We start from the raw sequence: 18,272 nt of genomic DNA on the forward strand, positions 1-18,272 counted from the left end.
CAAATGATCAACCCCAACCCCATTCACCTAAACCACCACACCGAAGAGATGTGCCAGAGAGTGTAGCCCTCATGGCATTGTCAACACAACTCACCCAGCAGGGCTCCAGGTTAGTCAAGCTAGTCGGCCCAAAGTGTACCATCCGGTGCAACCTAGGAGGAAGAGCAACGAAAGCCCTTTGGGACACTGGCGCCCAGGTTTCTCTTGTGTCTTCTTCATGGGTCAGCCAGAACATGCCTCATGCAGTTCTTCGACCAGTGACCGACCTGCTTGAGACTAACACCCTGATGGTGACGACTGCCAATAATGCCCAGCTCCCGTATGATGGCTACATTGAAGCAGAATTTCAGCTTCCAACTGGAAGCCACCAGCCCTTATTGGTTCCAGTGTTGGTGACAAGTGACCCCCTCAGTAACCCTATCATCGGCTCCAATGTTCTGGAGGAGTTAGTGCGAGACCCTGAGTATTCAGCCAAATCACTGTTGGCAGCCATGGAGGACACCTTTCCTGCCACTGGGAAGCAGAACGTGCAAGCTTTGGTGAACTTACTGCAACAGCCAGAATCATCAAAGCTCTGCACGGTGAAGACAGGCAGGAGAGATGTCACTGTGAAGAAAGGTTCGTGTGCCAGTATTCAATGCCGTGTTCACACCGGAGCACCTGAATCTACGACAGTGATGTTCGAAGCTGATGTAGAACAACAGTGGTCAGATGGCTTGGAGATAGGTGATGCGGTTGTGACAATCCCTAAAGGCAGCTCTTGTCGCATCAACATCCTTGTCTCTAACCCTACTGGCCATGATGTCACCATTGGGAGAAGAACCTGCCTTGGCACTCTACAGGCAATCAAATCAATACTCCCCGCAGAAGTCAAGGGTGCTCTACAACCTACAACCTCAGCAAAGATGGAAGCAGGCACCGCTGCAAGCGTGTCCAACCTCAACAGTAACAGTACCTGGGACCCTCCCATCAACCTTGAGCATCTTTCCGAGGAGCAACGGGTCATAGCAGCAAAGATGCTCCGGGAAGAATCCAGAGCATTTGCCCAGAACGAACAAGACATGGGAAGCATCGAGAAACTTCAAATGAGCATCACACTCAACGATAATATCCCAGTGCAACGGACCTATCAATCGATACCTCGACCCTTGTACCGTGAAGTAAAAGACTACATCACAGATCTCCTAAGTAGAGGATGGATCCAGAAGTCTTCTTCAAGCTATTCATCTCCAGTTGTCTGCGTGAGAAAGAAAGATGGATCCCTGAGACTGTGTGTGGACTACAGACAGCTCAATCTGAAGACCATCACTGACAGACAGCCCATCCCACGCATACAAGATATGCTAGATAGCTTAGGAGGCAACCGCTGGTTTTCCACCCTAGATCAAGGCAAGGCATATCACCAGGGTTTCATGACAGAGGAAAGCCGTCATCTAACGGCCTTCGTGACTCCCTGGGGTCTTCATGAATGGCTTCATATACCATTTGGGCTCAAGAATGCACCAGCCGTGTATCAGCGATACATGGAGTCCTGCCTTGATGAGATGAACAACGAGATCTGCATGGTTTACCTCGACGATGTTCTGATTTATAGTACAAGTTTTGAAGACCACGTCGAGAGGGTGAGAAAAGTTCTCCGTCGCATGCAGGAGCATGGTATGAAGTTAAGACCAGCCAAGTGTTCCCTCTTCCAACCACAAGTAAAGTACCTAGGACGTATAGTTTCAGCGGATGGCCATAGCATGGATCCAAAGGAGACGTCGGTACTTGAGGCCCTGAGGCAGAAACGACCAACAACCATCACTGAGGTCCAACAAATCCTTGGTCTTCTTGGCTACTACCGACGCTATGTGCCTAATTTCTCCAAACGTGCTAAAGTGTTGTACGATCTGCTGAAACAAGGCCAACCTGAGACTCAATGTGCTCCCAAAAACCACCATCAACGCAAGAACCTGAAGGGCAAACAGAGCAGGTCCCACAGACGAAAGAATGAACCGATAAGATGGGAGACAATCCATCAGGATGCCCTGGAGTCTATCCTCGACTGTTTGCAGCGACCCCCGGTAATGGCTTATCCCAACTTCTCTCTCCCCTTTGTCCTACACACCGATGCATCCCAAGATGGACTCGGTGCGGTCCTGTATCAGAAGCAAGATGGGAAACTACGAGTCATCGGGTATGGTTCCCGGACGCTAACAGCAGCCGAGAAAAACTACCACATGCATGCCGGGAAGCTCGAGTTTCTTGCCCTCAAATGGGCGGTGACGGAACATTTCCGTGACTACCTGTACTACGCCCAACACACCACAGTATACACAGATAATAACCCCTTAACCTATGTCCTCACCACAGCCAAACTGAATGCCACAGGGCATCGTTGGGTTGCCGAGTTAGCTGACTTCAACTTGGAGATCAAGTACCGACCGGGTAGAGCCAATGGCGATGCAGACACCTTGTCCCGTATCCCACAGAGTGTCGAGCACCTGGAAAGTGTCCACACCGAGGCGGTATCCCCAGATGTGATGAAGGCAACCGGTCAAGGGATTACGGCTCAGTGTAATGGCCAGACAGCTTGGGCACATGCACTCTCCGTCCAAGACTCCACCACAGGAACAGTACAGACACCCATTCAGCAGTTCAGTAAGCAGGAAATCAAGTTGGCCCAAGAGGATGACCCTGGCATCAAAAGGGTAATACACTACAGGACCTTGGGAAGGTTGCCAACCCGCAAAGAACGGAAAGGTGAGGCACCGACAGTCATATCACTTCTACACGAGTGGGGAAAGCTCCAGGTAGACGGTGACGGAATCCTCTGGCGGAAGACTGGTGTGCGCACACAACTCGTCCTACCCCAGAAGTTCAAGCAACTGGTCTACACCGAGCTGCATGATCATGCCGGGCACATTGGGCCAGAAAGAGTAATCCATCTTGCTCGGGAGCGGTTTTACTGGCCTCACATGGCAGCTGAGATCGAACACTACATCACAAAAGTGTGCCGATGCATTATCCAGAAGAAGCCAGCCAAACAAACCAGAGCGCCCCTTGTCAACATCACCACAACGCAACCTTTCGAGCTTGTCTCCATCGATTATGTCCACCTGGAGCGGAGCAAGGGCGGGTTTGAGTACATCCTGGTGGTGGTGGATCATTTCACCAGATTCGCCCAAGCGTACCCAACTAAGAACAAAAGCGGGAAGACAGCAGCGGACATAATCTTCAATGATTTCATCCTGAAGTTCGGGTTCCCTAAGAGGCTTCACCACGACCAAGGGCGTGAGTTCGAGAACCATCTCTTTGCCAGGCTGCAAGAATACTCTGGCATAACGAATTCCCGCACGACACCATACCACCCCCAAGGAAACGGTCAAGTTGAACGCTTCAACAGGACCTTACTTGGGATGTTGAGGACCCTCCCTGAGACCCAGAAGAGCGACTGGAAGTCTGCAGTTAACAAGATGGTGCACGCTTACAACTGCACAAAACACGAGACCACCGAGTACTCGCCGTTTTACCTCTTGTACGGTAGACATCCTCGCCTACCAATCGACCTGGCTTTTGGGTTTGAAAGACCAGAGGGACATGGGGTCACCAGCCGAGAATATTCCCAATGCTGGCAGAACGAGATGCGAGAAGCCTACAAGGTAGCAGCCCAAAATTCACACCAGACAGGACAGCGCAGCAAGGCTTACTATGACCGGAGAGCACGGAGTACCATCCTAGCCCCAGGTGACCGAGTTCTTGTTAGGAATTTGGCAAGAGCTGAGGGCCCGTCCAAGCTCCGAGCGTACTGGGAAGACAGGATCTACCGAGTTGTCACCCAGAAGGGTGAAGACATCCCAGTCTATGAGGTCCAACCCGAGAGTGGTCAGGGCAGGAGCAAGGTACTGCACCGGAACTTACTGTTGCCATGCGACTTCATCAGTGGGGACAACAGTCAAGTTGGTACTCATACCTCACCCCAGCAATCTCAGCCTAGACAGCCCAAAGCTGCCCCCAGACAACTCAACAACACTCCACCTGATGAGAGCCAAGCCGTACATCCGCCACCTGCAGAGAGTGAGGATGAGGACGATGATCTACCAGTCATTGTAATCCACCCTTCTAAAGTCAGCTATGCAGAAGGAGCGACAACAGAGTACCCTCAAGCTGTCTCAACAGTCCCCCCAGCGGATGCAGCACTTTCGGAACACGGGGACTTGCAGTTTCCAGCCAATGATGCAGATGAGGATACAGATATGCTTCAGCCCCAGGAAGGAGTAGAAACAACTACACCAGCTGTGCCATCTGCCCAACCTACTACAACGTCAGCCATGACAGAGGTAGGACCATCTCCAATACTGGATAGTATGGAACATCAAGTGAGTGGCATAACCCAAGATGCAGGTGATGAGGAGATTCATCGACCCCTTCGCGACAGACACCCTCCAACGGTGTTAACTTATGACAGGCTTGGGACACCATCTTTTCAACCAACCATGCTGAATTCAGTGGCAGTACCAAGGGCTCATCAGTACCCCCAGCAGCCAGTTGCACAAGTGCCGTCACAACAGCAGTTCTTTCATCCATTCTATCCTGGACAACCCTTTTGTCAGCATCCAGTGCAGGGGCCTTACCAGCCATGGACTCCTTCACCTTACTGGATGGAGCCTGGGCAAGTGAGACCATAAGCTGTAGTATAGTGACCATCAATGCGGAGACATGGTGTGGCAAGACAGATGACGAGAGATAGTAATCGTGTTGCACAATGAGCGGAAGGAGAGTCAGCAAGGACCAGGAGTACTCTCTTCAGAAGATGAGCATGCACATGAATACCAAGTTCGCACTACAACCCAACAATGTTGAGATACCAGTCCATTTACCTGATTGGTCTGTGAGACCTAGGACGAGATATCCATGGAGATTGGATCCCCTCCACTGGATCTCATCCCAGCACCAGAGGAGCTACTGGGAAAACTCATCTGGATGGCAGGACGTTCCTGCGCGAATGGACTGTAGTTCCCATGACTGTAGTGCGCTGTCCACCATGATACTGTTCGGAAACAGGATTCTCCAAAGAACTGTATATAGATCAATGTTTGACCGATAAAATGTCGTGACGACATTTCTTTTTTGGAGGGGAGTGTTGTAGAACCCCTCTGTAGTAAAACCCCTCCAGAGTGAAGTTTTTGTAGAAAGTAACACCCCCATAAAAAAATTGGAATTGGCCAAAGACAACACAGAGTGCATGTGAGTGTGCCTGGTCACTTTCACATATTTTGGCAAAGTGACCAGACGTACTTACAACAGTGTTCTATTTTGTCTTTGCCCAATAGGTATGTACAAATGTTTCTTTCTTTTTATTCACATCTAGGTTCCTTTATTTCTGTTGTTCACATTTTCATTTACTTGGAGTATACAATCAATGACTTGAGTTGATCAATTGGTTGAAGGTAATTTGTTCTTTGAATTTGTCAACTTTACTCTTTTGCCAAGTTATCTAGAGATTGACAAGATTGAAGTTTGTTTTATGATGCTTAGATATTTTCATTATTGTTTGTATATTCACTTTTATGTAACTTTGGATGAGATTTAAGATGATATAAGTTTGATTAGTTTTTAGCAACTGAACTTTAGTTATTCACTTCAGTTATTCATGGAAAGTTTCACTAAGTTTCCTGGATTTGAGGAAAGTTTGGTGAAAGTTTGTGAAGTTGATAACTTGGATTTCATTTATTTAAGAAACTGGACCATGTATGTTTTATAGTAAACTGTGCTAGTAGATTATGACATTGAATGTAAGTTTCACCATTTAGCCAAGGAAACTTCCATTGCAAGCACTGAGTGTATATAGATAAGCTGAAGCATGGCCTTGCCAGGTTGTGGAGAGTGAATACTAATTAGGCTAGCTAGAACAATGACTTGCTTGTGTGTGTAGTATGGAAAGACCACCTGTCACACAGTAAGGGTAGCACTGGGGGAGCAGTAGTATGCCCCAGGCCATTGACTTGGCTGGAGTTGAGCCATACAGTGGAAAGTCTGTTGCTATAGCAACAAGGGTGCTGGCCAGCCTGAGTAATGTGTTTATCTTTAAGACATGGCAGATAAGAGTTCTGGTAGTCGTGGCCATGAGATTATTAAGTTAGGTTTCCCCTATAGGTTAGATAGTACATGTAGTTGGCCATTAGTTTTAAAGTGATGGTTCTCCTAAAGTTTGATAGTTTTGGCCATACTGATTTAAAGTGTTGTTATTTAGGAAACTGACTTAACCTTTTTCTTGTACATTGTTTGTTTATTATGATGTTTGAATAAACACTTTCACATATTTTGGCAAAGTGACCAGACGTACTTACAACAGTGTTCTATTTTGTCTTTGCCCAATAGAAATAACGTTACCACATGACAGCTGGGTAACATGTCGTTCGTCATTTGTCTGTCGCTGACGCTCCTTCATGCTGGCTGCTGATCTGATGATGTCTGGCGGGGCTATGCCTGCCAGGGTGTAGATGCTGTTGGTGTTTGTCGGCCTGAGACAGCCTGTTATCAGTGCGTGCACTCACTTTCGCCTTTTTCCTTTGAATGTGGGTCTTAAAAGTGAGACAGCGATCAAGGGTGACACCTAGGCAGACAGGGTGCTCGCAGTGTTCAAGAGTCGTTCCAGACCAGGTTATTTGAAGTTGGCGCTTTGCTTCGTGGTTTCTCAGATGGAAGGCACACACTTGTGTCTTGGATGGGTTGGCACAGAGGTGGTTTTCTTCATAGTACAGTGTTAACTGACTGAGAGCACCAGTCAGCCTTTTCTCCACTACTGAGAAGTCCGTATCTTGTGCGGCAACACTCAGATCGTCAGCATATGCAAAGCGGCATGTTTCATCACTTTTCGGTTGGTCGTTGGTGTATAGATGTTAAAAAGAATGGGGGCAAGCACGCTCCCATGAGGAAGACCATTCTTCAACCTACGCCATCTGCTTCGTTTGCCACCCAACTCCACAAAGAACAGCCTGTTCTCCAGCATACTTTCAATCAGCTCTGTTACCCGGATATCCTTTGTCAGCTCCAAGATCTTGCCAAGCAGGCATCTATGGTTGACTGTATCATATGCTGCAGACAGGTCAACAGAGACTGCACCGGTTACCATCCCTTTCTCAAAACCATCTTCGATGTGTTGTGTCAGGTTGAGCACTTGGCTTGTTGTTGATTTTCCAGGACAAAATCCTGCTTGCTCAGGGATGAGGCGTTCGTCTACTGTTGGAGCTATTCTGTTAAGGATTAGTATTCGAACAGCTTGTAGGTATGGCTGAGAAGTGTAATTGGTCTGTAGCTCTTTGGGCTTGATGGATCTTTCCCTGGTTTTAGCAGCTTTATCACATGATCTTTCTTCCAGATCTTAGGATGCTTATGTGTTGTCTGACAGTGATTATACAACTGCAGAAGCCACTTCTTTGCCTCAGGTCCAAAGTACTTGATCTGCTCAGTTGCGATGTTGTCTAGCCCAATGGCCTTTCCTGGTTTGAGACTTGACAAGCCGATTTCTAGCTCTTCCATGGTGAATGGTCTTGTGAAACCAGGGTCTTCGGTGCACTTGTTACGGTCTAGCTTGATCCTTTGCTGTTTTTTTTTCGCTTTTCCCATTCAAGAGCAATTGATGCGCAACTTGATTTGCAGTGACCTTGGATTGTTGAGGGGCAAAACGTTCGGATCACCACGAAGCTTGCGGATTAGAGACCTCGCCTTCTTGCTGTTCTTTGACATGTCTGTTGCCTCAAGCAGTGCGTTCCAGGTTTGTTGGCGCTCTTGGTAGATGCTTTCCATCACCTTCTCCCCAGCTGATGTTGTTGCCTCTGAGAAGGGATCAGTTTCAAACATTGTAACATAGTCATTGTAAAGAGCAGCTGCCTCTTTAGAGAGACCAGGAATATACTCCACCCTGCAGCCTCGGGGGATGTGCCTTCGTGCAGTTTTAACAAGTTCGGTGAACATGTTATAGTTATCCAGTGTGGGTTTGATGTTTTTGATCTTCTGTTCCAGCTCCTGACTGAATCCATTCCAGTCAGCTCTCTTGTAGTTAAAGCGCCTTTTAAATGGCACAACGGTAGGTACTACTGCTGCGTTGACTTGGATACCAATAGGACGGTGTTGAGTCTGTGGTACAGGATCCATTACAATCTTCTAACACAGACCTGCAATATCACAGGTGACAGCAGCTAAGTCTGGGGTGTAGCCACGTCTCCAACGGGCGCTATAGAATGATGGAGGCAATTTGGGGTCATGGATAAGACTAAGCTGGTTGGCATCCATCCACTCTTCAACCGCTTCTCCATCCTTGTTTGTATCCATGTAGCCCCACTGGGTACTCTGACAGTTTAAGTCTCCGATTATAACTTGTGGTTTGTTGTAAATTTGAGGAACAGGATCTCGGAAGCTGAAGACTACTCCTGGTGGTTTGTATATAGATGTTATCACAATACTGCTCAACTCAACAGTTAGAACTTTGATGTTTTGTTCTTCTGATCTTGAGGTAGCTTCTATAGCAGAGCCTGGTTTGACAAAGATAGCACTGCCATACTGACGATGGGGATGCTCACATGCCAAGACCATACCATGTATTTTGGGACGGTTGTTCTCGTTCCCTCTGTGTGTCTCCTGCAAGCATAGGATGTCACAATGCATCTTACTGCAAAGCTCAGCTAGGATGTTATGCTTTGAAGATGAGAACCCTTCGACATTTGCAGAGATAACGCAAAATACTGACAAAGGACTTTTGTATTTTATCTTTTCAGGACTGTTTGGTAAACATGCAGCAACACCATGAAAGAACAGGACATCATTAAGCAAACCATCCTTGTCGATTAGCATTTTCTCATTCTCGGTTGTCACATAAAGGTATAAATACATGAACAAGAAAAAACAAGTCAGGTGTGTTTACAAACACAAATGCCCCGCAACGGTGACAGTTCCCATGACATAACACCACTCTTTTAACATCAACTTACATGTACCTTGGTCACATGGAACATTCATTGACAGCATTAGTGTCTTCTGTAGGTTTTATATGAATTAATCCCTAATCCCTATAATCTCAGAATAAATACATGATTTCTATTGTTTTAGCCACTGTGAACTTGACCCTTGAGCCCCAAATTCAATAGGCTTCTTAGGATTACCAAGAACAATCCACAAACCAAATTTGAAGTTCATATGTTAAGTATTTCTCAAGTTATCGCGCTGACAAGATTTCTATTGTTTTAGCCACTGTGAACTTGACCCTTGACCTTTTGGCCCCAAATGCAATAGGCTTCTTAGGATTGCCAAGAACAATCCACAAACCAAATTTGAAGTTCACATGTAAAGTATTTCTCAAGTTATCGCGCTGACAAGATTTCTATTGTTTTAGCCACTGTGAACTTGACCTTTGGCCTTTTGGCCCCAAATGCAAAAGGCTTCTTAGGATTACCAAGAACAATCCACAAACCAAATTTGAAGTTCATATGTTAATTATTTCTCAAGTTATCGCGCTGACAAGATTTCTATTGTTTTAGCCACTGTGAACTTGACCTTTGGCCTTTTGGCCCCAAATGCAAAAGGCTTCTTAGGATTACCAAGAACAATCCACAAACCAAATTTGAAGTTCATATGTTAAGTATTTCTCAAGTTATTGCGCTGACAAGATTTCTATTGTTTTAGCCACTGTGAACTTGACCTTTGGCCTTTTGGCCCCAAATGCAAAAGGCTTCTTAGGATTACCAAGAAACAATCCACAAACCAAATTTGAAGTTCATATTTTAAGTATTTCTCAAGTTATCGCGCTGACAAGATTTGTCCGGACACACACACACACACACACACCCACACACCCATACTTGTTTCACATGACTAGTGTGGACTTTCCATTGCTTTCGTGTAGTTAAGAAAAACCAGTGAAAAAACTCATTTTTCTCAAACTGTGAAAACTCTTTCAACCCAATTTTTTTTCTATGATTCCCTTTAGTGTTTCTCTTCATTCTGCTACAGATAAACCTAACCCAAAAATGCCTCTAAACCTGTTTTCCAGAAATGGGGAAACACTGTGTGGACGTGGGGTAAGTCCACACAACGTCGGTGCTACCTACATTATGTGGACGTCTTTTGTTCGGAAGTCCACACTGCGTATGTAAGACAAACTCACTCACCCACCCACCCACCCACCCACCCACCCACCCACCCACCCACCCACACCCACCCACCCACCCACCCACCCACCCACCCACCCACCACCCACCCACCACCCACCCACCCACCCACCCACCCACCCACCCACCCACCCACCCACCCACCCACCCACCCACCCACCCACCCACCCACCCACCCACCCACCCACCCACCCACCCACCACCCACCCACCCACCCACCCACCCACCCACCCACCCACCCACCCACCCACCCACCCACCCACCCACCCACCCACCCACCCACCCACCCACCCACCCACCCACCCACCCACCCACCCACCCACCCACCCACCCACCCACCCACCCACCCACCCACCCACCCACCCACCCACCCACCCACCCACCCACCCACCCACCCACCCACCCACCCACCCACCCACCCACCCACCCACCCACCCACCCACCCACCCACCCACCCACCCACCCACCCACCCACCCACCCACCCACCCACCCACCCACCCACCCACCCACCCACCCACCCACCCACCCACCCACCCACCCACCCACCCACCCACCCACCCACCCACCCACCCACCCACCCACCCACCCACCCACCCACCCACCCACCCACCCACCCACCCACCCACCCACCCACCCACCCACCCACCCACCCACCCACCCACCCACCCACCCACCCACCCACCCACCCACCCACCCGATGATTATCGGAAATAACTTTTAAAAGTAGGATATAAACATCCACACAACTATCCTTTTAAAACTGGGCGTTTTTGTGTTATTCCTGTATTATGTGTGCGAGAACGCATTTCGGGAACCACTTTTGCGACCCCATAAATTCGAGCTGTTTGGATGCTAGTTGTGATTTCATTCGTACGCGTAAAGTGTTCGCCTTTTGCGGACGTTGAAGAAACCACAATTTTTTGCATTGGTGATTGGTCATTGCACGCTGTTCCTGAGACACACAACGTGTATAGCGTACATGAGAACGACACGAAAAACGTATTCGTACTCCGTCATGTCCGATGTAAACAAGCTGGCTTTTTCGTCTTTTCTTGGGAACGGTAAGACATTAGGTTGGTTTCCTTTCAACCAGATGTTTGAAATAGGCTAAGTAAACAATCCAAAACATAACATTTTGGGGGATTTCAGGACCTAGTGCCCCTTTAAATTCTGGTAGCCATGTACAATGAGCCAGCATCCTGTGCTCCTACATCGATAGACTAGTTACATTGTGACCAGTTATACAGGGTGTTTAAACAAACATTCCCATCTTCAAATGTAAATTTTCACAAATCCAGACATATCCAGAAAACAATCAGTATGTCCTCTATTCAATGGTATTGAGTTCATTACGTCATTGCCATGGATAACTGCGGTGGACATTGATAAATGATAATAGGTGCTTAAATGAAGGAATAAGACAACCTTTCTGATCACCCAATCATTTAATTCATTTCTGTGGAAGTTGTACTGTACATTTTACGGTCATTTGCCTTAGTGGCCCACCCAGGATTTGGCTGGGGGGGGCCTCAAATTTTTTTTTTTTTCAAATTTTTTGAAGTTTAAAAAACTTTTTAAAATGTTGCCCAAAATATTTGGCTTGAGAAAAAAAAAATTTGGGTTTTTTTTTTTGGGGGGGGGACTATTTTGACATTGGTGGCACCACTTACTACTTACTTATTATACTACTCGAAAATAGGCCACATACATATCACCAAGGCCAAATTGTGGGACTAAAAAAAAATTCCAAAAAAAAAAAAATTTACAACCTGGGGGGGGGGGCTCAAGCCTTTTGTTCTTTTGTTTATACTTTCACTTTTGCTTAGATAAATCACCAAGTACTAAATTGTCTTAAAAGAGATCTTTAGCAGCACCCCACAGTACATTTCATATTTGAATGGGATGTAATTACCATAGTTTGGTGGGCCTCCATATGCAGGGTTACTCATAGCACTCTGTTGAGGGACAGTCATTTGTGGTCCGGTAGTATAACACACCTGTAAAATGTAAGGATCATTTCTTAGAATTCATGTCATACAGTTTGTAATTCATGTGTGGTTTGCTGTCTAGTATGCAAAAACCCAACCCATTTATAACAAAGGGAAAACATATGACGAAAATGGGCACTTCAGGAATTTCTTTGCTTCATTACCATTAATGAATTATAACAGTATATCATGTACATGTATATCAAATGCTTGAACAAATGAAACTAAGCTCATAAACATAGAAACCCAACTCACCATTACCTGCATTCAGAGTTAAATGAGATTGTATTGTCTCTTGACAAACTCACGTGTTCAAAGAAACAATGCAATAGGCACTCATAAGGGTCCTTATACATGTACACGCAACCATTAGTATATGGTATTGTGACGGAACAGGGGTAGTCTGATGTCAAGGCTAGTTTTAATGCAGTAGAAACTCGTTCTGGTGCTGTTGCCAATGTTGCAAGAAGCCAAGCTTGTGGCGGTAGGAACAAGCCAAGTTCTGGTGCCCTTGCTGGGGTCATCCGTGGCTGCTGTGCAGCAGTGGAACTACCATGTGGTCGGAGTAGTAGTGGTCTGATGGTGATCACGCTCTGGTGCTCCAGTGCGATTGAGTGTAGCAGTCCGTGTTATTTAAGACAGCCAGTTATTTAAGATTATTGTTATCTAAGATTTAGGTGGATTTGTAGTGGGTGTACAACTAATTAATGGGTTTGGATTAGTGTTGGAACAAAAGGGGCAGGAGTTGTAAAGAGCAGTACTTTGATTTGTGGTGCATTGCTTGTCGTCTGTTGCACACCATATGGTGGGGGTGATGACTGAGACGATCCCGCAATCACTGGGCTACCTTGTCTATCAGGTTGACTATTTGTAGCACTCTGAGTTCTTGTGAGGGTCACCATCTTTGTGTGAAGGTTATTATCCCCTCGTCTAATCAACCCGAACACTCCATGTAGTTGGCTGAGGGTTACTGTAGAACCCATGAGATATACCTTAAGCTTTGCTGTCATTGAGCTGAGCCAGGTTCAGGTATATGGACTCTTTGTGAGAGTTATTGTAATAACTTAATCCATGTGCGGGGTATTGCATGTAAGGATTATATTGTATAAATCCACTGTGGCATAACAAAGTGAAGTTGTCTGCATAAATGGTCAGCTTTGATTGCAGTCAAGTCATTAATGTAAGGAAAGATTCCATAAGACTCCATCTTGTGTAACAAACAATTGTGCCAAACTTTATCAAAAGGCTTTTGACATGCCAGGGGCGATGAGTCTAGATTAATCCCGGCACATACCGTTATTTTATTTTACCGTTTTGGATTTCCTCAAAAACAAAAACAGTAAACGAACCATTGACTGTTTTGTCGTTTTACAGTTTTGTAAAACGTTCAAACGGTATTAAGTCACAAAAAACAATGACCTTTTTGTTATTTTTTTTTAATGTAAAAAGCGATAAACGGTTAGTTGCTTTATTTTTAGAGTGTTGTTTTACAAAAACATGACAATGACAAAACGGTCAATAGTCTCGTCGACCATTTTTTGATTCAGGTTTGGCAATTAAGCAATGCACCTTGCAATGTTAATGTGTCCTTGGGATCGTTTCACTGCCTGGGAGATTGCCCTCCTTACAATTACACTGTATCACGTTCTCCCGACAAAATTTGCAAATATTGGCTATTGAGGAGCCACGCCAAACTCAGGCTCCAATTTCCGTCAAAATATCTGCAACTTCTTCATACGTCTTACCACCCTGTATCCATTCTGAAATGTCCTCCTTGAAATTTTCCAGTGCCATTTTGCTTGCAACTCTTTAAGCCCCACCAATTAATCACAGTACTAGATGGGGGTCAGGGTTACGCCAGGAATCACACCACGCATTAATTATGCCGAGGTAACACTTCTTCATGCGCAGCATGGTCCCCTCCACCCCCTTGCCCACCGCCACAAAATGCACTACGGACTGTTAACTATGACACTGAAATAAAAAATAAAAACTGTCTGTATTCAATACTGACCGTTTTGCTGTTTTTCAAAGTTATTTGTGTAAAGCTGGAAAACAAAAATCAATGATCGTTATGCTGTAATGAATTTTACTCAACTGATAAAATGGAATAACCGTATTTATCTTAATACCGTTTGACCGTTTTACAAAACTGTAAAACGACATAACAGTCAATGGTTCGTTTACTGTTTTTGTTTTTGAGGAAATCCAAAATGGTAAAACGAAATAACGGTATGTACCAGGATTTATATTCAATCCCAGGACATACCGTTATTTCGTTTTACCATTTTGCATTTCCTCAAAACAAAAACAGTAAACAAACCATTGACCGTTTTGTCGTTTTACAGTTTTGTAAAACGGTCAAACGGTATTAAGATAAATACGGTTTCTCCGTTTTATAAATAGTAAAATTCATTTATAGCATATAACGATCGATCGATTATTTTTGTTTTACAGTTTTACACAAATAACTTTGAAAAACAGCAAAACGGTCAGTATTGAATACAGACTGTTTCTTTATTTTAGTGTCATAGTTAACAGTCCGTGGTGCATTTTGTGGCGGTGGGCAAGGGGGTGGAGGGGGACCATGCTTTACACGAGTGTTGGCTCGGCATAATTAATGCGTGGTGTGATTCCTGGCGCGGACCCTGACCCCCTTCTCATGCGATTCAGTTGGTGGGGCTTAAAGAGTTGCAAGCAAAAATGGCGCTGGAAAACTGCAAGGGAGGGCATTACTTTTTACAATGGCTACAGGATGGTAAAACGTTTGATGAAGTTGCAGATATTTTGAAGGAAATTGGAGTTCAAGTCGACGCGGCTCTTCAATAGCTAATTCGCAAATTCTGTCGTGAGAACGAAAATGTAAGGAGGGCCCAGGCAATGACTCGATCCCAAGGACGCATTAACATTCCTAGGTGCATTGCTTAATTGCCGAACCTAAATCAAAAAATGGTCGGCAAGACTATTGACCGTTTTGTCATTGTCATGATTTTGTAAAACAACACTCTAAAAATAAAACAACTAACCGTTTAACGCTTTCTACAATTAAAAACAACAACAAAAAGTATTTTTTGTGTGTGACTTAATACCGTTTGACCGTTTTACAAAACTGTAAAACGAAAAAACGGTGAACGGTGCATTTACTGTTTTTGTTTTTAAAAAAATCCAAAACGGTAAAACGAAATAACGGTATGTCCCGGGATTATATTCCCCATGCTGATCAACAGCTTTATTCAGATGTTCCATGTAAGGGATAGGTCTCTATTGGAACGTGAATGACGAAAGCCCTGCTGCACACCTTTCAAGGGATTATTTTACTCCAAGATGTTCATGAGTTGCTGATTCATCAGGAACTCAAGAACTTCATTCATGATGGAGGGGAGGCTAATTGGCCTATAGTTAGCAGGGTCAGAATTCTCCCCAGAGCCTTTAAACACAGGCACAACTGATGTCAGCTTCCAACTAGATACAAATTCAGATTTAGACAAACACAGTATTGCACAGGTTAGTGAACACTGAATGTGAGCAAATCTTCAAAACAATGGTGGGGATCTGATTAGGACTAGAAGCCTTGAAGATGTCCAGAGAACTGATTACCTTAGCAACCTTGTCAGTATGGGGATCGCCAGGATTTTGAAAAAGTTGCTGAAGGTGGGGGAAGGGGGAACGGGACATGATTTGATGCTCAATATACATATTATGTAAAAAAAAAAAACGCGCGTATTAGGGTCTTTTCGGCAGTTCCTACTGCTAAATATACATTGAATGAACAGTATTATATTCAATTTGAATCTCTCCTAATCTTTTTCCTTTTTGTTTTCCCTCTTCTCCCCCTCCCCCAGGCACAGTTCTAGAGCCAATATTTTGGCGGGGGCTAGCAGGGTGGATCAAGATTCATTGGCGGATCCAGGGGGTGTTACGGGGGCGTGCGCCCCCCCCCCCCCCCCGGCAGTGACCAAAATTTTGTAAAATAAGGCCATTTTTCACTCAAATGAGCCGTTGCGCCCCCCCCACGAACCTAACTGGATCCGCCACAGATTTTTTTTCAGGGAGGCGTGCTGAAATGTAGACTGGTTATTTTCTCCGGACACTTAGGCCTCCGAAAACCAAGGGGGGGGGGGGGCTCGTGTTGCCATATTTTCAATGGGGAGTGCTGATGAAGTCCTACAATTAGGCACACTATATTAACTACAAGTGTACTAATGCACCCTTCTCACGACTATTTATTTAGGGGGAGACCGTTCGCATAACGTGTACGTCACATGCTCAAATTTGGCTAGTGAAATTTTGGGGGGGGGGGGGGCTGGACAACATTGGGGGGGGGGCCTGAGATTTGATGCATGGTTTGCATGGTGGAGGGTAATAATAAGGCGGTTGTTGCGGTAGCACCATGTGGCAAAATCTCTTTTTGTGAGTATGTGTGGTTCTGAAAAGAACCGGAGAGATGAACATGTTAAAATGTCTGTGGATTTGGTCAAAAACTGGGTATTGTTAACAGCGGCGGCGGTATGGTTTCAAACCTGGGGGTTATCACCAAAAAGGGGCACTTGCTCAGTAAAAGGCATCTTCTGTTGGTGCAGCAGCGTATCCAGCAAATTTTTTGGGGGGGGGGGGGCACATCCGAACTGAAATGTCAACACTTTTTTTTTCACTAGACACTTGGTTTGCCAACCCCCCCCCCCCCCCCCCCCCGGTACCACCGCCCCTGATTGTTTAGTTTAAATTATGTAATTTTCTGTACATCTCCTGTTTACATGCAAAATGCAAGTGTTCTTGTGTGTTTTTAATAAGGACAGTATTGCTTACCATTACATTGGGCTGAGGTGTAGAGTGGCCTGTGCTGCAACATAAGGCTCCACAACTCATGCCAGCACCAACTATTGCCACTACAGCATCTGTAAATGCCAACAGACAGAGAAGGACACCAACAGCAACACGTGCCTCCTTAAATGATTAAAAAAAAGATACACAAAACCTGATATAATGTGGCAATTTCTGTTTCCATTTGTTGTTAAAGTAGTCATAAATTCTGTTTAGGTTCAGAGACAAATGAAAAAGACCTATACCAAAACAAATGTATCAATTAAAAATGTATCGTAAGTCAGGGCCATGCCAAATATACAAACACAAATCCTAATTGTCAGCTGAGACTGGCTCTTGTTTTCATCAGTGCATTTCAAAATCAAATATCAAGTCCAATTCGGAATAACCAAATATTTAATTATTCTAAAAATGCAACCCCTATCCAACATCCACTTACATACGTGTGCATTGCAAATTGTCAAAAAAAGATATTTGAACCTTATATTTGAGCTCAATAGTTCAAAGGATAACATTCTTACTTACATGACTTGACAAGCATGTCGCACTATCTGGGCTGTAACTATACCTGCAAAACATCCTGTCGAATCCTGCAGACATAGCAGCAAGCGTGATGATAGCAACAGTTGCCATGGATCCCACGATGGCCAGTACCATGTAAGCAGTGATCTACCGAATAGGAAGTACAAATCTGTATGATTAAACATCCAGCAAGGGAAATTAAAATAACAATTGGGACAGGCCCAATCATTTAACAAAGCTTGTTCCATATACTGTTAGTATTGTGGCACAAATTACTATAGCAGCGTAGTCTAGAGAGGGCGCGCTCGCGGCTGTGGGCCCTATATAAGGCCCCGGGGCAGTTGCCACCCAGACACACACAGTCACAAATTAGACTCGCATCAGAAACACTCTCAGACACAACCTTCCGGGCGTACGCCGAGAGCATCTACGGGGAAGAGACGGTAGGCATTAGGTTGCGCGCGCTGACGGGCGTGTGCTGGGTGGTGCGGTGAAGTCGGGCTGGCATAAGGAGGCACGGAGTCCGCGGAGGCTACTGGAGGCGGAGCGACATACATCGATCTGCCGTTGTAACGTGACGGAGCCGGAAGGGCGCGCTCATCTACCCGCCGCCTTGAGGAAGGATCACGACTGGAAACGGTCGAGGGCGGGAGAGTAGAGGCGCACAGCGTTCATTGTCAAGGGTATGGACACTTTTTACGAGATTGTCCAGAAAAGAGAAATAAAACTAAGCCTCAGGGAAACGGCAATCAGCCTCTCCTAGGACCCGAGGAAGGGCTGAAATCACAGCAGGGT

General features: G+C 45.5%; 1 protein-coding gene across 3 annotated transcripts in view; it reads right to left on the reverse strand.

Annotated features, from left to right (window-relative positions):
- LOC119741311 overlaps positions 1–18,272 on the reverse strand; it is a 34,214-nt gene that overhangs the window by 4,972 nt on the left and 10,970 nt on the right. For all 3 annotated transcript variants that reach the window (XM_038217064.1, XM_038217078.1, XM_038217071.1), the window contains exons 3-5: positions 17,481–17,624; positions 16,941–17,078; positions 12,059–12,143 (exon numbers count right to left, since the gene is read on the reverse strand). In XM_038217064.1, coding sequence (XP_038072992.1) covers positions 12,059–12,143; positions 16,941–17,078; positions 17,481–17,612 — 355 coding nt within the window. In that variant the 5' untranslated portion in view covers positions 17,613–17,624. The remainder of the gene's footprint in view (positions 1–12,058; positions 12,144–16,940; positions 17,079–17,480; positions 17,625–18,272) is intronic.

The sequence above is a fragment of the Patiria miniata genome, unplaced genomic scaffold, assembly GCF_015706575.1.
Source record: "Patiria miniata isolate m_02_andy unplaced genomic scaffold, ASM1570657v1 HiC_scaffold_11, whole genome shotgun sequence".
Lineage (NCBI taxonomy): Eukaryota > Metazoa > Echinodermata > Asteroidea > Valvatida > Asterinidae > Patiria > Patiria miniata.